The sequence below is a fragment of the Papaver somniferum genome, chromosome 1 (genome assembly GCF_003573695.1).
Source record: "Papaver somniferum cultivar HN1 chromosome 1, ASM357369v1, whole genome shotgun sequence".
In the NCBI taxonomy this organism is placed as follows: Eukaryota; Viridiplantae; Streptophyta; class Magnoliopsida; order Ranunculales; family Papaveraceae; genus Papaver; species Papaver somniferum.
The window spans coordinates 221,643,142-221,663,907 of NC_039358.1; the positions used below are offsets into that span (position 1 = coordinate 221,643,142).

Sequence of the window (20,766 nt, forward strand, 5' to 3'; positions counted from 1 at the left end):
AGCTCAGTTTCTGCAAAGGCATCATTAATATAATCGATGGCCGATTTTTCAAACTGCGCCTTCATTTGAGCAGGCTGAGCCGCCAAATCCGAAGCAGACTTTTGACGAAGATCTGTCATCTGAGCACTAAGCTGATCGTTAGCTTGCTGGAGAGTAGAGCTGGCAACCGGGCGGGCCGGGGCTGGCCCGTTACGGGTTCTACGGGTTCGGGTTAATACGGGTCGAAACCCGCGGGTGAAAATTCTTCGCGGGTTAGCATTTCTTCAACCCGTACCCGTAACGGGCTGAACTTGCGGGCTCACGGGTTAGCCCGCCCGTATGTCAGATCTGAATTGTCTGACAGAGTATTCATGTTTTCTGGGCAAGACTGCTGCAACCTAACATAACATTCACATAACTCATTTCATATTTAGATTCATTTCAAATTTTCAATCAACAACAGATTCACTAGTGACACTATCAAAATTTAAAAATCTAGTGAAACAAAATGATAAAATTGAAAATCTTAACAAGTAACAACTGTTTAATAGTAATACCATTATACCAGTTACACAGTCAGTCAGTCACAGTTACAATTACACAGTTCAACAAAGAAAAATACCCTTTGAGAATCGATACCGTAGTAACTAGTAATACCATTTTACCATACCATAGATCCTGCACAAAATATATATTGTGGTTAAATCAAAAACTGATAACTGTCCAAAAAAACATCTCCAATCTCTTTTCTATACAAAATTTGGAGACACTGTGATAACTGTCTGTCCAAAAAACAATTTGTCCAAAAAACATTCTCATTTTCCATGTCTATCTTTGAGTTGCTCCAACTAATCATTATTATGAATCTGTAATTCCAAGCAAAAATAAATCAAACAAAAGAAAAGAAACAAGTCAGAATTTGCATATTTACCCCGCTTTATATTGAAGAAGTATGCAACTACGCATACTAATTAGACGCATAAGAACTTACTTCGCCATCCTCCAATTCCTCATCCTCCAATACACCAAGTTCAAATCCTAATACATCTTCTCCAATAAGCCCATTTTCCTCATCCAAATCTTCTTTTCCTACATGGATAAAAACCATCGAAGTTAAATATGAAATTTAGATATTCAACTAAATGCAATATAGGCACTTACCAACTCCAAGGTCCCAATCACGAGTTGTTATCACCGCCTCAGCATTTTCAGGTAATAAGGAACTCCGAAATCGATCAATTACCCTTCCGCCAATACTAAATGCAGATTCTGAAGCGACGGTTGAAATAGGAATTGACAAGATGTCCCCAGCCATTCTTGAAAGAACTGGAAATCGTTGCTCCTGGCCTTTCCAATACATTAGGATGTCGAATGATGGATTCCGTTGACAAGGATGTTTCTCACTAAGATATAGATCTAACTCTGACAAGTCAGATTGCAGATCACCACCACCATTTTCCTGTGCTGCAGCGTATTCCTGCATAAAACAAGAAAGAAGTTAGAAATGAGAGCAAAGTACTAGTTATCTTCTATGAGAACATAAAGTACAAGAACTTCACAAACACACACAGATAAAACACAAAATAATACAAGACCACATGTACGTAATAAATAAGCTTCAAAATTACCTCGTACCACTCACTTCCTTGATGGGCAGAATTCCCATCGGTTTGAGTACCCAAATTCTGAGTTCCAATTCCAGAAGCTCTTGAAAAGATGCAATACTCATTATAAAGTTTTTTCATTTCATCACGCACATCATTAACTTTTCTTTCTAGTACTCTTACATCAGGATACAACTTGGAGTAAGCAAAGTTCAGATAATGAAGTTTATATCTAGGATCTAACACAAGTGCAATAGCCAATATAGGACTCAAGTTTGTCCAATAACTGTTAAATTTTTCTTGCATCTCTTTTACCATCTCCCTAATGTAATCAATATCATTTGTACTTTCTTTTTTGAGTAACACCTGAACTCGACAAACTCCTTCAAAATAAAGATTGGAAGTAGGATACTTACTACCAGAAAATAAAGTCGTGAGATCATAAAATGTCTTGAGAAACTTTGTGACAACTTCAATTTTCTCCCATTCTTCATCAGTTGGACAGTCTTCATAGTCTGGATCCACCTCCTTTAAATGAGCAAAAACAACTCTATAAACAAGACAGCTGTCCAACATGAGATAAGTTGAATTCCACCTGTATAAAACAACACCAAGTGAGTATACTATAAACATTAATACAATCTCTAACTGTATAAGTATAACAAAATAACAGTAGAAACCCACCTTGTGCTCACGTCTTGACGAATACCCCTTCTTGTTCCAGACATTCCTAAAGCTTCAACAATGTCCAAGAATTTTTGTTTTCTTACTTGAGACTTTTTAAGGGACTTCACAGACTTTCTTATCTTAAGCACAGCTGGATCAATCTTCATAAGTCCATCTTTTACGATAAGAGCTAAGATGTGAGCACAACAACGCACATGAAAGTATTTTCCCTTGTTAAACAAGATCTTCTTCGCAACAAGTCTGCTTTGCATAATTCTAGCACAAGCTCCGTTATTTGCAGCGTTATCCAAGGTGATGTTGGATACTTTATCTTCAATTCCCCAATCTTCTATCATCGCAAATAGCATGGCAGAAAGATTTTCACCTATCAAAGAGTGGAATGGGTAAAAGTTAAAACTCCCAATTAAGTAATTCACTTGTATGAGGTGGTGGAAAATCTCAAGACTAAAGCAAATAAGCAATATATAAATATCACATGATAAAATAAAAGATGTCATGAATTAAGTGCTTAACCTGTATGAGGTGGTGGAAGTTCACAAAAATTCAGAAGATACTTCTTTAACTCCCAATTTTGATCAAGATAGTGCACAGTTAAGCTTATATACCCTGTAGTCGTAACAGAAGTCCACATGTCAGATGTTAGACACATCCTACCTGCAAGGATAAGTCAAATACATCAGCAAATATTATGATAATCAATCACTCATACATACAAAAGTAAGAAACAAAACATGTCACCGAAATTTGAAATTCTGGACTGCAACATACCTGGAGCAAGTTTCAACATGTTTCGAATACCTTCTTTTCGTGTTTTATGTCTTTTGATAACATCAGCTTTCCCAGTATTCCTTGATATTGGTTTAGCATCCTCATTTAGATAAGCACATATATCCCTAAATTCTTTCCATTCCACCAACGAAAATGGGACGTTTCTTGCAATGAGTAATGTTGAAAGAAGATCCCGGAACTTCATTTGATCAAATTTGCGTACGCGGGTAGACAGCTGGCCGTTCTTTGCAGATAACATCATCTGCCCTATGTCCTTAGACTGACGCTGAGGACACACATGCCTTCTCATAGATGAGGTTCCGCCTTTGCTGCTTTCATATTTATATCCAAATTGACAAGCCTTACACACTCCCTTCTCTGTTCCATCTTTCTCTTTAACGCGGTCAAAAAAGTCCCAAACATCAGATCTAAGTCAAGATTTCTTTGAATTGTTTCCTTTCTTTCCAATTGAAATAGCTGTAGGTGCACAACCAACAGTTGCAGAGACATTCTCAGAATCTACCATTTCAACATCGTCATCCTCACTACTCATAACATCGTTATACTGTTCTTGTACACTTGACATCCTAGAATAATGGAGCCACAAAGAATAGGTCAGACTCAAAAATCACTACATTACTTTACTTACTTGTAGGAAATAAAAGAAGCAGACTACAATAAGTTAGATGCATTATATTTATGCCTAATGGTGAGCATAAGAACAAGCATTTACTTTCACAAACCCTCACCCTATCATATCTCAATTATAGAAAGCAAGTAAGAACATTTGAAATCAAAAATGTAACATTTGAAAAACTTTCATCTTCCAAATTCACAACAACATGTCAAGTGTCAACATGTCAAGTGTCAAGGAAATAAAATCTTACTTGCTTTTCAGGTGTCTGCGACAGGAACCTTCCTTGGATGCTCACTTGCTGGACTCTCTTTCTATCTTAAGGTACACTGCCAATAAATATTTCGGAATCCTTCTCTTATCCCACTGAATTTGTTCTCAAGTACACTTCCAAAAAAAAAAAAGAATCTTATTTATTGTTAATGGTCCCTTCCCAAATATAATGCGATGAGAAATGAAATGCAAGGTAAAGGTGCTTTCAATGTTTTTATGAGACATATAAGAAGTCTGAAAATGAACATTGGGTTTGGCAAAGAAAAGATCATGTACTACTCCCGGTTAGACATCCATCCTATATTTTTTTTTGTTTAAATACACCTTGAATTGCTCAAACATTTAAAGCTACAGAAAAATTTAAAACTCTCTGCAAATAGAATTCAATCTAGTTAAGGTTATCAGAACTGTAAATCGCATTCACCGCATGATCGTGATGCTACTACAGTCTGGATGCCATGCTTAGCTGCTTACATATCCTATCACAAAAGGCCAATCCTCTTCCTTCTAGTGTTTTCCTTTGTCAGCTGAATTTATTGGCTCCACCGTCATCCATGGATGTTATCCTACATGAACCACCGACAGATAAATGTTCATTGCAGTTTGCAGACATTCATGCTAATTGACAAAACACTTTCTTAATTTTCACCAGTCAGTCAACCATTGACCTTGTCCACTATATGCAAACAATGCTCTTCTGTAGTGTATAATTGAACCTATTCAAATAAGTATCCTTCTAGAATTAGGGAAAAAATAATGATCAATCAAATCCAACACACACAATTCATAGAAAATCATTAAAAAAAAGTTCAACAACAGTACTTAATCAGTATTCAATATTTCAATAAGATCCATCTATGATTCTATAGAATCTATACTAACACAAACCCTCACACATTCAAAAATCGAAATCACTGAGAACTAGAATCATATACTGATATACATATAGTCAAAAACTCAAAATCAGATTAATAAGACCACAAAGGTAGACTGACTGCAAATAGTTAGATTAATAAGACCACAAAATCAGAAAAGTTTTTATATTAACAATCCAAAAAGAAAATAGACTGCAAATTAAAGTAATAATACCTTTTGAGTTTTGATGATTGAGATTCTTTTGTTATCCACAAATCAAAAGAACAAATTCCGCTTGTAGGCTAACGTGAACTGAATCCGATTGATTTATGTTTAATCTCAAGAGTCACGGACTCACGAATCACGATTGATTTAGGTTGCTAAGAAGAAGAAGATGAGAACATTGAGAAGTGACATAGTTCTTCAGACTCTGAGAATTAGAGATTCACAGTTCTTCAGAGTTCACTTCTCAGAGAATTAGAGAAACGAACGAAAGGGAATTATCTAGGTTTTTCTTTTTCTTATACAACGCGTAGAGAAGTTAGAACACGTATAGAGTATAGAAGTTGGGGAGACAGACACGTATAGGACTCATGGGAGGGGCGACGCCACGTGTCTTCACAAGTTACCCAGGGCGGGTTGACGGTCTGAACCCGCGGTTTTGGCGGGACGGGCCGGGTTAACCCGTTTGTGCACGGGCCTGCAATTTACCAACCCTAACCCGGCTTGTTTAGAAACCAGCCGAGCCGGGTTAGGGTTTTTACGGGCCGGGCAGGGTGAACCCGCGGGTTTTGGGCTTGTTTGCCAGCTCTACTGGAGAGCCTCAGCATTGAACTTAGCAGCAACATAAAACTGACGATATATCTCCAGCGAAGATATTTAGCCTTCAAGAAGTTTGATTTTGTCATTTGCACCCACCAGCTGCTCCTGGAGACCTGCGAATACGAAGGGTGTAAGCAATAAGGAGATGTAACAAAAGACACAAAGGATGCGCTGGAATATAAGGACCCTAAGCTACCTCCTGCATGGCTAAGGGATTCTTCTAAACTATGCTGAGCCTCAGCAAGATCCACCTCAGCGGACTCGAGATCCTCCACCAGGGTATCACATTCAGTTCGGAGGTCACAAACATCAATCCGGAGCGAAGCATCCTCAGAGGATAAAACTTGGTAAACATTCTCTAACTCTTCCAACTTCCTAACTAAGGATGCATGGGACATGGAAGATGATGCGGAGCCTTCCTCGAAAAGTCTATTCTTAAGAGAACAGACATCAGAAGATAAAACGTTACACTCTGCAGTAACCTTAGCTAACCGCATGATATTACTTGCGGATGATTTCTTGGGCTGAAAGACGTCTCTCAGCTAAGGCAATATCCTTCTTTTGCTTTAAAATGAGACTATCCTTCCAATTAAGGGCTTCGTCACATTCTTTACGCAGCAAAGTCATATGCTTCACTAAATCCGCGTTATGAGCAAATTCAAGAGAAAGTTGGGCCTCATTATGAACAATTACGTTCATCAACCTGTCAGACTTCTTCAATAGCATCTCCGATATAATATTCCTTTGAAATAATAAATTTTCTTGGTCCCAATCCTATTTTATGAAGGTTGTTATTGGGGCGTCACACTCCTTTAGAAGGGCGTCACTTGGATATCTGGTGACCAAAAATCTGGTTAAGGGATACTTTTGATTCAATAGCAATTTTTCCAAAATGACCCTTCAATTAAAACTAATAAAAACAGATGAGGAAGAAGCAAACTGATCCTAGTGATGGTAATCAACATCTCAATCAACCTCAACTCATTCCACCGATTCAATCAATTGAAGAATGAATTTTTCAAACTCCTCAACAACAACCCATGGTGTATGTAAGGTAATAATCGAACAAACCCATCTTTTTTGTACTCATTTTTGTGCTTAAATCAAATGAAATCAAAGTAAAATTAGGATTTTATTTACTTTCTGCTAGTGTTACGCCTGGGTACGGTACTAGATTTTTCAATCGTAATTTAGTTTTTGAAGAACTTACACCTAGGTTTAGTTCAATTCAAGCGTAAACTTTGATTTGCATGTCGTTCAGTCTAGGTTTAGTTGATTTCCAGGCGTAATTCCAATTTACGCCTAGGTTTAGTTGATATCCAGGCGTAATTCCAATTTTACGCCTAGGTTTAGTTGATTTCCAGGCGTAATTCCAATTTTACGCCTAGGTTTAGTTGATTTCCAAACGTAATTCCAATTTTACGCCTAGGTTTGCTATATGTCCAACCTAGGCGTAATTAATTAAACTAAATTAAAATTAACCAAACAAGGGTTGTTTGGTCATCACAAAATTATATAAGATAAGGGGTTTTTTATATTATTTATGGGTGACCCGTTTTTGTCTTATTAGGTGACGCCCCTCTAAAGGAGTGTGACGCCCCAATAACAGCCTTATATTTTATAGAAGTTATGATGTATACATATATATTGCCATTTTGTAGCATTATTTGTACTTCAGTGGTATTCCATCATAGAAGTTATGATGTATACATATATATTGCCATTTTGTAGCATTATTTGTACTTCGGTGGTATTCCATCATAGAAGTTATGTTGTATACATATATATTACCATCTTGTAGCATTATTTGTACTTCGGTGGTATTCCATCATAATATGGATCTCGTTTTTCTTTTTTACTGATATTTTCCCTACATCTACGTATGCTCACCTAGGAATGGTGTAATAACTTCAAACCCGATCATGAGTTGGCACAGTGTGACAGATGTAGGAAATGGAGGATACTGAAGTCTGATTTTGACATCAAAACATTACCCAAAGAATGGTATCTATCTTTTCTTCATTTCACAATAATTTCACACATTGTTTTGATTTTTACGGAAGTAGACATTTTCTAAAAAGTCTTTACATTTTTCTTCAATTTTATGTTGAATGTTACTAAAAGACTTGTCATACGTAGGTTTTGTTATATGCGGGCTTACAGTGGAATATGTGAAACTCCTGAAGAAGAAGTTGTTGGTCATGCAACTTCCTCGGTTGGTGGAAATCGACCAAGATTTTATGGGCCCTGGGATAGAATCAACATATGTTGACCTAAAAAGACTTGTCATATGTAGGTTTTGGAATATATGATTCTCTTGGAGCCTTTGCTGAAGCAGAAGATGTTGATGTTCCTGATGTTGCTTGTGCTCCATCATGTTGATGCTCTCTTTTAGATATTATGAGTTCAAGTTTTAAGATTTTTAAGACTTTTGGTGGTCTAAGTTTCAAGTTTTGGACTTTCTTTTGGATGGTGTAAGGTTTATTTACTGGATGATCATGGTTTTGAACTTAAATACACTTAAGAGTATTTTAATTATAATTATGTGTATAATATGTTTATTGTAAAACAAGTTTATGCATGCTCAAAATTCGGTTTTGCAATTATGGGTAAATAATCGATCCTATACGACTTCTGACATAAACCGACTGTTGAGGTTCTATCATGAAACCGGTTTAAGCAGGGTCATTATAATCCGATTTTATAATGATTCTTCATGCCTTCAAATTATTAGTTTTATGTATTTTTTCTTGTGAAAATTGGATTACATGTGTAAATATATAAACCGATTAATGTCGTTGAAAATTCAAATTTTGCATAATTGGTTTATGTTACCAATTCTAGATGGCATGAAAGGAAAATCGGTTTTTATGGACATTTGAGAAGACCGACTGTTCTAGACGTTGGGGTCTTTCTCTATATATAGAGACCTTATCCTTGGACCTGATATGCCCCAAAATTTCTCATTCTATTCCCCTCACTCCATATACTCCACAACTACTCAGTTCATACTTCCACATACAAGAAATGACATCGTTTGATTCTGTGGGAGATTTGGCAATCACCATAGGAACCGAACAGAGAATATATATATATTTGTATTATCTCTCAGTATCTTCTACTGGCTAACTTAGACAGGCAATATTTCCCTAAACGGCGAGATGATTTCCGTAATCTATTCAGTTTTCATTTTTGAGTATGTGTTTCTCACTGTCTAGGTTTCTATCAAAGTCGAGGCAAGCTCTAATTTATTTTAGATGTTTTGTTGTGGAAATTTATGAAACTCAAAGTATCTGGCTTGTTCAGATGGATATAAGTACTCGAAAGGATATCTTTACAGATTATAATGAATACAGTACTAAAAAATGTCCAGACATAGTCGTGCTCATTTTGTAGTATTCCCCTATTTAAATTGGACTAATTTTTCACTATTTTGCTCATTTTGTAGTATACACCGGCTATACGAGGTATAATACACTTAATATTGTAATTGAATAAATTATGTCAAGGAAATATGTTTCCATTTGTCATGTTAGTAGTTGTAATTCAATTACTTTTCAAAGACATGATATAGAATTTTTAAATTTGATTCTTACTTGTATTTATGCTGAAGATAATGAAATGCTCCTTAAAATTCCTGATGTGACTGAAATTAGAAGTACAATTGCTCAAATGCCTTCATGGAAAGCACCAGGCCCTGATGGATTCCAAATTGGCTTTTATAAACATAATCGGGACATAGTTGAATCTGATATTGTTTCTGTGGTTCAAATTATTTTTACATGTCACAGTTTGGACCCTAGATTTAATTCCACATATCAGACTTTAATTCCCAAAGTGGAGTGCCTGCTACTCCATCTGATTTTCGTCCCATTAGCTTATGTAATTCAACGTATAAGGTTATTTCTAAGCTTATGGTGAATCGTATGAAGCCAATCAGATCTAAAATAGTTTCACCATTCCAAGCTGCTTTTGTGCCGGGTAGACATATTCAAGATAACATAGTTATAGCCCACGAGCTATTAGATACCATGAAAAATAAGAAAAATAGATATGGTGTTGTAGCTATCAAATTAGACATGTCTAAGGCTTTCGATAGACTCGAACGAAATTTTCTCATTGATGTTTTATCGAAATTAGGTTCTGCTAAAGAATGGTGTGATATGGTGTTACAATGCATTAGTACCCCGAATATCTCTATACTTCTAAATGGAACACCTTGCTCTTATTTTTAGGCATCAAGGGGCCTTCTTCAAGGTGATTGTTTGTCCCCGTATTTGTTTATTATTTGTATGGAGGCACTGTCTAGGCTTTTTCTACATGTTGAACGTGCCAAGTTGCTTCATGGTGTTAATCCTGCTAGATATGGACCATCTATCTCACATCTTTTTCACAGACGATGTCATCTTATTTTTGAAAGCTAAATCATCTGAACTTAGGTATGCTCAAGACATTGTTTTGAGGTTCAGTCGCGCTTCTGGTCAGGTAATCAATCCTATCAAAAGTGTTATAGCTTTTAGCAAAAAACATTTCTAGGACTAGACAAACTGAGATAGCTAACATGTTACAATTGGACACTATGAAGCTTACTGATATATATTTAGGGGTTCCTTTGTTTCTCAATAGATCTAAGGTTTTGTGTTTTAAACCTTTAGTAGATCAAATGCAGAAACATCTAGATGGTTCGCAAAAAAAACTCATACCTCAATCTGGCAAAGCAATCCAAATACAATCTGTTTTGAATTCAGTTGCTTCTTATCAGATGACATGTTTCCCAATTTCGGACTCTATTTTAAAACAACTAGATACACTGCAGCGGGGTTTAAACCCTAAAGCATGGAAAGGTTTGTGCCTTCCTAAAATACATGGTGGTATGGGTTTTACAAATCTCCGTAAATTCAATCTAGCTATGCTTACAAAAATGGTATGGAGGCTGGTTACTCAACCTCAGGATTTATGTTCTCAAGTTTTAAAAAATCCAAATGTTTTCCAAAGCATGAACCGTTACATTTTTCTAGGAAGAAGGGTACTTGGGTTTGGAATGGTATAACTCGAGGTTTAGAAATAGTTAGGAAATATCATATATGGGAAGTGGCTCATGGTCAGGATATAAGTATTTGGAAGGATAATTGGGTAAATATGAAGTCACAACATGTCGTTAGGACAACTGAGTATCATCTGCAAGATTATACTCAGGTTTCTCAGCTTATAGATCCTTACTCAAAGCAATGGGACGAGGCTGCTCTAGCAGAGTTATTTACCCCTACACAAATAACAGAAACTCAGTCCATTAAAATCCCCTACTCTGGGGATGACTGTATTAGATGGTCTCTTACTCAATCGGGTAATTTCTCTACTAAATCTGTGTATAAAATGTTGGTAGCTAATCAATGTTCTGCTACTGTTGCACAACAGAAACAATGGCTCAAGCTATGGCACATGAATATTTTACCTAAATTTGGATTGTTTATTTGGAAGTGTCTTCAAAATATTCTACCTTTAAAAATACATTTGTTTCAACTCAATATTATGGAGAATGACCTTTGTCTGCTTTTTTGTTTATATCCAGAAACTTTTGATCACTTGTTTTTTCATTGTGATTTTGCTAGAGCCATATGGTTTCAATTATGCCCACAAGTTTTTGCTACTGTTCACCAATTTACTTCTCTCAGGGACTGGATTTTGCATTGGTTTGATATTAAGATTAACTCTGATGCTCAAAAATTATTTAGTATTTATATAGTTATACTGTGGAAAATTTGGAAAGCACGCTGTAGTGTTAGCATGGAAAACAAGCGACAATGTCCTGTCGTAACTATCCATCAAATCCAGATTTGTTAGAGTCCCTGACTCAAACACATAGGCTTTATTTGAGTCTTCAGAAACCTTTTCTTGCTACTGAAACTACCTCTAATAAGCATCGCTTTCATTATTCAATGGTGCATCAATACCCTGACACTTGTTTAATGTTTGTGGATGCTTCCTTGGGGAAATGGTCTTCTTCTGCAGGATGTGGGATCGTCTTCTATAGAGCCAATGGTCGATTTGCAGCTGCCAGATGCTGGCATACACGTGCAAAATCAATTCTAGAAGCTGAAGTTCAAGCACTGTTGACGGCTGCTGAATGGGCTCAAGATATGCATGCTCAGAACATCATTTTCATCTTCGACAATCTTGCGCTTGTTAATGCCATCAATGGTGATCTTTCCAATATCCCTTGGACACTCTTCTCTTATGTTCAAGACTGTAAAAACGGTTTAACTTTGTTAGGTAGTTCACTATGTAAATATGTTCCGCATAAAATGAATGAAGCAGCAGATATTTTGGCTAAGCTAGCTAGGAAATCCCATGTCATTAGTGTTTGGGATAACACACCCCCTGTATGTATTTCAGAAAAGTTGCTTCCTATTTTGTAATCTCTGTACTTTTTACAAAAACAACTTAGGTCACCATGACCTGCTTTTCCTTTTTCTTTATAATTGAGCTCAAAGGCTTGGCCTATGAATAGTTGCAATGACCCGTTCCTCTACCGATATTGTTCCCACTTAGCCACTGCGGTCATCCAACAGTGTGAGGTTTTCAACGGGCATTGCTGCGGTTATCCAGCAACAACTTCCCACGAGGTCATCCATACCTGGATTACTCAAATCCGAGCACGTTTAGCTGCAGAGTTTTTCTGCCAACTCTGGAGCCAATGGTGCTGAAAATGCCTCGGTATAATATAGACGTTCCTTGCCTCTTGTGAGACCAGTATTTAGCTCAACGACCTAGCATACTCACCTACCCGAGCACAAAAAAACCGCCATAGCTGTATCCCAACTAACACCGATATTGTTCGCACTTACCAACTATTGTTATCCAGCAGTGTTGGATTTTTAACGACACTACTGCGGTTATCCAGCAACAGCTTCCCGAGAGGTCACCCATCAAGTGACTACTCTCGTCCGAGCACGCTTAACTGAGAAGTTTCTCCCACAACTCAGTCAAGTGAACCCATCAAGTATCAGTATAACGTAGACGTTTCTTGCCTCATGTGAGACCAGTATCTAGCTCAACGGCCTAGTATACTCACCCACCCGAGCACAAAAGAATCGCACATAGTTGTGTCCCAACTAACATGTGACGCCCCAGTTACTAAACCCGCTTAGCTACAAGATTACAACTTAATTGAAGCATCAAGTCTAAATTATCGATAAAACAGATCAAATAAACCCCATACCCTGTGGTACATTTTAAATGAAAATCTCTCAAGTGGTATGAATACATGAATGTGTTATTGTACAGATAAACAAGGAATACATATACATAAAGATACGTAACGTTCTAAATCCGCTAAAGCTTTAAACTACGGAAACGTATATCCTCAAGCGCGCCATTTCTTTTGATAACTGAAAAACACTGAAGTGGGAACGAGTGAGCACATCATCCCGAAAGGGGTGCCCAGTGGAAACATATAATTCTCAGGTAATCACTAATATGCTTCTCAGTCCTAGAATAACAGTAACAATATTGAAATTACATGAGTATTACATTTGGAATCTCCATTAATGGGTTTTTTGGTAGAGCTCTAGATCTAGTTTTTAGGTGATGGAGGAAGAAGATGGTGTGCCTCTCTTTTACAATTATGTGTATCATGTTTCTCTCTCTTGGACTTTTTTCTTTTTATAGGTGTTTACATAGTGGATGACAGCTAATAAAGCCCTTATTTTTGGATCTGGAAGCGCGGCTTTATTGATATTGGAGCGCGGCTCTATTGATTTTGCCTCACACTCCTGATGTTAATAATGACGTGCACTTTTGAAATGTATAAATGACGCGCACCAAGGAAGTGTATAAATAACACACACCAAGGAAATGTATAAATGACGCGCAGCCTTGAATCCATGAGTGAAACTACCAAGTAGTCTCTTTTTTTCTTTTTCTTTTTTTCAATTGATTCTATTTATGTATTTGCTAATGGGGGTGAGAAAACAAACCCAAACTCACTTATTGTTATATCCTTATAATTGATCTGCAGTACTAAGAGGAAGAGATAAAGCCGATGTTCCAATTCTCGCAAAAGAAAAAAAAAAACTTGAAAAGTACAGAAAAGAAAACACAAAGTCCTCCAGTCCAGGACCTGAGGAATAGTTAGGCTGGGAGAAACATTACAATTCAGGTGCAGAGTTGCAGTATTATCATCCCTAATGGATGCTGCATAATTAGAAGCAATAGTAACAAGTTTTGGCTGCCATTTAAACCCTAGGGGATTACAATTAAAAACTCTGGAATAAGTAAATAAGTCTAACAGTTCAAGACTATCGTCAATCAACTCGGTGTTTGTTGATTCTGCTGCGAATCCTTCTTCATTAGAGTTTTCTTGCTATTTGTATGTTGCAAGTTCTATGTTCCAGAGAATCTATGTTGCATGTTATCTTTACTTCAACAAGGACCTGTCCTCCTTCATCTGTAAGAATAATTGCCACAATTGCAGTTGTTAGGTGGAATTGTATCAAAATCATGGGCAGTATCTATCCTACAATGTAGGCCAAACCACACAGCCTTGCTGAAGGGACACACAATCAGGCAGTGGATGTCAGTTTCAACATTATCATTACACATTTTGCATATAGCATTTCCATACAAATACGAGGGATGACTTCAAATTTCCATATACGTTTCTATACTGGGTTAATTGGCAGGTTTTCCTGGCCACAGGGCAGGTGGTTGTAGACAGTCTTAACAGTGAAGTTGCCATCCTTGTTGAGTGGCGAAATCAGTTTATCCTGCTGGATGCTATTTTGGGAGAGGTCAATGTTGGTGATGTTTTCGACAATGGCCGGGGGAAGGATTTGGTTCAGAAAATCTAGATTCCAGTTCCTAGTGTAGGGATCTAGGATCGATTTTGCTCACCTTAGTGACACTATTTATCACGACAGGTTTAAACTTGTGATAAATGAAGTACATAAATACAAACGTTACCTTGGCATTGGATCATCAATTTGAATCATGTACTCGCCATCTACCTCTTTTTCTTCTTTTTCTTTACATGATCCTAGGTACGGGAAATCAGGGCAAAACCAATTTTTGGGTAGATAATTTTTGTCTACAGATGGGTGCAGCCTCCTCCACTTTCCGCACTTATCGCAGTGCACCCATTCAAATAGAGGGTCATCGGATCTGGTCGGAGTGTTATTCATTTCCTGCAAAACAAATATCAATATTAAACAGCCATGGTAATCCCATATTTCACCACTTACCTCACACTCCCATAAATCCCATAAAAGATGACACTTGCAGACAATACATCTAAAAACCACATTCACCCCTCTCCTTAAAATGACATCTGTAGTCACTTAAAGCGTCCAGATCTGAGCGGAGGTTCTAGGATGCACATACCCCCCGTCCATATCATCATTCAATGCCAATTAATCTTAGGATATCTGTTTCTAATCTTATCAAAAGCACCAGCCATATTAAACTATCCTTTACAGTTATAGTCCAGATATTTTATCCTTGTCACCAGTGGGACAAGGCAGGTTTCCACTACCTAACTGAACAGAATTCAGAGCATTCATGATCTCACCATTATCTAAAAATTGAAATCACTAACCTTAATTGAGTTATCAGCATCACAATCAATCCCAGAAAAACACTTGACATGTAAATGTCTTACTATGGTCTATGAATTATTGAATCATATTTGAATCTAAGCTTTTCACCAGAAAAGGAAAAAATAATAGAAATTACCTCCGGGGTTAAGTTTCGTGCCGCATAATTGTTATAAGATCTTTCTAAGCTCTCCTCCAACTGATCGTAAGCATAGCAGTGGCGGAATTGTTGTTTAGATTGCAGTATATGTATATTCTGCTTAGGCTGCAAAAAAATGGAGATTAGCTGCCACTTGCATAAACAATTTGGCAAAGAACACCAATTATCAAAATCTATTACCATGAAGTGCGAGACTTCAACAGCGCCAATCACTCCTCGACTGCAGCCACTTTGCATATTCCCCACCTTTTTATGAGCCTAGTAAGCACAGATTCAGTCAACAACAACACTAATAGCAGCAATCAGATTCAGATCAAATACGATTTTGGTTGTATAATAAGACCATGTACTCAACCCCTCAATCACCCTGACCCTACAATATTTGATACTTTGCTTTGTCAAAAGGTTATCAACAGACTAATAAGCAAGTCATTGGGATTGTTTGTGACAGTACTGATGGGACATTTAAGAACAAGATTTCTAAACAATAAACAATCTCATTATTATCATCGGTCACGTATACAGTTATAATATAAACAACTCACCTCGATTAATCTTCCATTCCAGTATATCAGCACACCACAGTTGTTTTCTACACAATCTGTCTCAGAAAATCCAAACGTAACCTGTATCTGACTTCCCATCACCAAGTCATCCATCGTTTCCTTTCTTGTTAAACTGTTTTCCCAAGAGAAATTGAGAACATAGAGCCCTTGAATGGATATATTCATTGTTGATTCTCTATACAAGAACTTCAAGAATGATGTAAGTGAGCAATCGGGACGGCTAGAACTGTTGCTGCAGATCACAATGTCACTTTCAATCCATCGCAGAGCATCTTCTCCTGTCACTCTATCTTTGGCGAAATTCCAAATAAGAATACGTGTACCGCTTCCATTACCGAACTTCTCAAATAATCCTCCCAAAGAGAACTCATCAAACGGGGTATGATCTTTTAAGAGATTCAGACTCTTCTCACTAGCCGTTTTAGGGTGTAAACTCTCATCCAATACCATTGCCTGCTCAGATCTCCAAAAGCCTAAAAGTGGAATTTCAATGAACTGCATAATACATTATCCACAGCGGTTCAGAGACAAACAATATAAGACAGTCGTTTGCTTATAAAATAACTAAATAAGGTATAAGACAATGGAAATACCTCCTTGTTATCTCGGTTTAGCGATTGGGACAGGAAACCGATGCTTCTTGATCCACTTGTTTGACTAATTACTAATATATTGAGACCAAGTGACAATGCAGCTTCCTACACAATAAAGATCCATATTTAGAACTATCAGAAAATAGCTTGTTAAGCAAAAAGTTAAAGAAGCAAAAGATTAACTCACCTTAAAAGATTTACCAAAGAATTTGTTGTATTATCTTGAGCTGGTACTGGGACGTTCGTAAAAGATAACATTTCTTTTAACCTAGGGAATGTCATACCAACCCCATCATCCAAAAATGATAGGACTGGAATATCTGTTCCATTTTTAGCTTCATAAAAGAGGCGACTGAAATGTTAACTCTGCATATCAATAAAAAAAACACAAACTTCCTTAACAATCGAACGTGGAGAAAAATTTGTTTCTATAGGATATTAAATTACCTTGTCGCTGAAGCATCTCTTGAGTTGTCGACAATGTGAGCAAAAGCTCCAAGTAACTCCGCACCGGAGTATGTTTTTCCTAATAACAGCAAATGCTCCAAGTCTACAAATACAAGTGTTAGATACAATAAGTGGGAAAAACAGAAAAAGGATTAGTTACTCGTAAATAAATGCATACCTGCATTGTTATAAGTGTTGTCCCAAAAGTAGGGGTCAGAAATTTGATAATAAACTAGGAGTGACATCCCACCATCAGGATTAGCTTTTATACACAATCTAATATATCCAACATCCGAAATAGCAGTCTTACGCCGCACTCCTTCCAGGAACAAAGGATAAGAAAGACTGGTCGTAACTGGAACCATCGTGAATTGGTGCGCATACTCAGGCCTAAACCCTCGCTCTACAGTTACATGGCGAGGTCTACACCAGAAACATAATGTATGTTTAGATACCGGAAGATGATCACATAAGAGAAAGAAGAAAGAAGGTGTAAAAGACTGGCAGAAGAAGAAACGTCTACGAGCAGTTGGCAAAATGAGTTAATAAAACAGTTTTCGGGTGTTTAAATAGTATCTTAGGTTTTGAAACAGTAAAATAGACATCTGAGCAAAATATCAAGCACAGAGCCTATATGTGAGACGCAAATATCAGGGCGCGCCCCAAAATAATTTCTGATTCATTGTCTAGAGGTAAAAACAGTAAAGAAACTACACTGCGAAGCATAAATTATTGAAAATGATTATCACGCAGGAACAAAGAAAAAACAGTGTCAACTTTACTTACACTCTCACAGGAGCACCAACACAATTCATTGTGCCTAAGTGTAGCCCTTTGAACGACAGCTGTACCACATTTCCTGCCACAGAGAATCAACAAATTCCGTCAACAACCCAAAACAAAATTCCAAGACGTAAAGACTTACATGAATAATACTACCTCCATTCCATGACTTTCACTTCCCGAAGCAAAGGGAGTATAAAACAAAGCAATAAGCAAGTTTAGTTTGATCTATGTTTATCTCTTTTTGAAGAGATGCAATTACATAGGCAGAGATAGTTATGTGTAAGCAGTTGAGTACACACTTAGGGTCATCATAAAGTGCTGGATGCACATATTTTTGAGGATCTATCCTATCTTGATACACATACGTAAAGAGTTCAGTAATTGAATAAACCGAAATTTGGCCAACGCTTGATTGTAATTCTACCAAAAAGTTTAAACTTAGCATTTTATTTGCAACTGAGTGTAAATCTTTAGTGATACTTTTAACAAATTTACAATGAAAGAATGCATTATACATCCATTCTATTTATTTAAAAATATAAAGACAAAAGAATTTTGGTATTGGAATGGAACACTGGTGCCGCATTGATACTTTTAGGCTGTCAATTTATCTTGTGATATACAAATATCATATCCAACAAGATACTAGGGGCAATGGTCCCATGGAAATTGACATCTAAAACCACAAAATGAAGTGGTACTATAAGTACAAGTCCAAACGAGTCGGATTGTTGCGTAATACCAGGTTATGTTCAGCCTAATAACAGAAAATGTTAATGGTTACTTATGCAGCACAGTAGTGATTCCATTCATTATTCTATTCCTACTTACTCAGCATAATACCATCAAGTCAAAAAATTTACCCAATTGAAAAATAAAAAATATACTACAAACCCTAAATGTTGTTCTGAAAATTTGTTATTAGGATTGAAAATCCCCATCCAATCATAACAACATAACCCTGAATTCAAGAGGTTCTTAAGTTTTTCCATTAAATAATCAAGAACTCGTTGTGAATCCACGATTTCAGAAACATAAAGAATACTGGTAAGTGTTAACCCTAAATTTTCAGGAGTAATAGGTGTTCTTGTGAAAATTTGATTTTAGAGATTGAAAATCCCCATCATATCAGAAGAACCTAAACCTAGATTCACGAAGTCCACAAGTTTTTGAAAATGAAAGATCTACTTAAGAATCAATAACTCGTCACGAATCCAATTTAGGGCTTTTTTTTCCCCTTCAAATCATACTCAAAACTTTAAAATCAAAACCTAATTAATATTGTAGATGATTACCTGCCATATCTTTAACTGGTAATCTTCAATGAAACTAAACCTCGATCTCGATCCGATTTCTCGATTGTTCTCTCTCGGTTTCTCTCTCAGGTTTTGGCAGAATGTTGGGGTTTTGAAAGAGTCTTGGGAGGGAATGAAACAAGTAAAGGAATTCACCTTGACAGTATATAGGCAGCGGAAACGATTTTTGACACGGGGCCAACCCCAGACCAAATTTTTTACTTTTACCACCGTGCCTAGTTTACCAGCTCAACCCAAGGCTGGTTTACGGTCAAACCTCATAAATAAATGTTCAGCCAAATGAATAATTTTCCCCCGTCCTGATTTAGGTGAAGAGACTAAATGCATAATCTCACTTAGCGCATTAATAAATAAATTTTTTTATTTCCTCGCCATAGTTTACTAGTTTATTTGGTTTTTCACACAGATTAAGAAATGTAGAGAGTAGAATTTTTTTTCAAAATTACTTCAAGTTAGTAGTTAAGATACATAGTTTTTATATATCTAGTTTTCTGGTCTTTACTTGAAGATTTCAAAACAAAAGAAAATAAAGGATATAGAGAGAGAGGAGAATTTAACATTGTGTATAGGAAATAGAATTACACAATTCTCAATACTATGACCTGATTCCAACATAAGGGTAAATTGGGATAAAATGTGGAAAAATATGAAACTTGGCAAGTGATTTAGGACAAAAAAATCCCCAATTTTGGCAAGTAAACCAGGTCGGAGGGAGTATATTAAGCTCTAAAACACCAAGGTGATATTCTTTCAGTGTCAAAAACACCGCCATATTATTTGGAAGGCGTAGTTAGGAGATGTCTCCACAAATTGGGGGATACCCAAAGTTAAATTGGGTTGTATTTTGGTTAAGGGGTCCTTATTTCTAGGTGTGAAATAACCATATTATCCTTATCCTGATAAAAATTAAAAAAAAAAAAACTAAAAACTATTTTTTAGTATCTCCCCTTCACTTTTCTTCTCCATCAAAAAAATCAAACGAATCATAATGATGAACTTTGATTTAGGTTATCAAAAAAAAATCATTTTGAGTAGCGAAGCAAATTATGATAATCAAAATGATTTGAATCAAAACCATTTGCCTTAAAAAAAAAAGTCGAAACTGTATTTAAATAATAAAAAACAAATTTGAGTTTCAGTAGTAGGTTAACACTCGGTATTGTTTTGTTGGATGAATACATTACTGTCGATATTGTTTTTTCTGATGAATACAATGCCAACAGTTCAGTCGGTATTGTTTTGTCGGATTAATATAATAGCGACAGTGGCTCTGTAATTGCAAAATTTGATTGACTTAGTATTTGAATTGGGATTTGGTTTGGGGTTTTTCATAGACGAAAGTTTGATTGTCTACAAAAGGTTGCAATTAGGAGTCATAAAATCATTTAAGCATCTTCTCATATCACACAAATCTTCCAAAATCCTTCTTCTTTTTCGTCTAATCAAAATATATAATTTGAAGTACCCCCAAACACATTTGGATAAGGGGTACTTCAGTTACTTAATTATGTTGTTGTTTTTTGTATCCTTCAATCGGTGCAGCTACGATGTGATCGGGTCACATACTTCAAGTATGTCGCCACTCTTTAAATACTGATACGTCGTATAAAGTAGTAAAAAGCTTGAAAACTGTTTTACTACCTAACTGTTTACCTTTTTAGTTTTCTTTAACTTCCTAATTTTTCT

At 36.5% G+C, this 20,766-nt stretch overlaps 3 protein-coding genes across 3 annotated transcripts; all 3 read right to left on the bottom strand.

The window, feature by feature from the left end:
• Positions 1-298: 298 nt before the first annotated feature.
• LOC113360770 lies at positions 299-1,826 on the bottom strand. Its single transcript, XM_026604237.1, has 4 exons — positions 1,141-1,826; positions 971-1,068; positions 602-657; positions 299-377 (listed from the first exon to the last, which is right to left on the bottom strand). Exons 1-4 carry the CDS (start codon positions 1,460-1,462, stop codon positions 299-301), a joined length of 555 nt encoding a protein of 184 aa, XP_026460022.1. The 5' UTR covers positions 1,463-1,826.
• On the bottom strand, positions 1,509-3,057 carry LOC113360778 (zinc finger BED domain-containing protein RICESLEEPER 2-like). Its single transcript, XM_026604244.1, has 5 exons — positions 3,039-3,057; positions 2,784-2,924; positions 2,268-2,439; positions 1,608-2,178; positions 1,509-1,532 (listed from the first exon to the last, which is right to left on the bottom strand). The coding sequence occupies exons 1-5, from the start codon at positions 3,055-3,057 to the stop codon at positions 1,509-1,511; spliced, it is 927 nt and encodes a 308-aa protein (XP_026460029.1).
• A 10,487-nt stretch (positions 3,058-13,544) lies between these two features.
• On the bottom strand, positions 13,545-19,182 carry LOC113337258 (MORC family CW-type zinc finger protein 4-like). The gene is made up of 11 exons (XM_026582968.1): positions 19,060-19,182; positions 17,765-17,837; positions 17,157-17,401; positions 16,979-17,081; positions 16,719-16,897; positions 16,532-16,636; positions 15,918-16,433; positions 15,553-15,630; positions 15,352-15,477; positions 14,584-14,804; positions 13,545-14,068 (listed from the first exon to the last, which is right to left on the bottom strand). Exons 7-11 carry the CDS (start codon positions 16,386-16,388, stop codon positions 14,065-14,067), a joined length of 900 nt encoding a protein of 299 aa, XP_026438753.1. The 5' UTR covers positions 16,389-16,433; positions 16,532-16,636; positions 16,719-16,897; positions 16,979-17,081; positions 17,157-17,401; positions 17,765-17,837; positions 19,060-19,182; the 3' UTR covers positions 13,545-14,064.
• Positions 19,183-20,766: the final 1,584 nt, after the last annotated feature.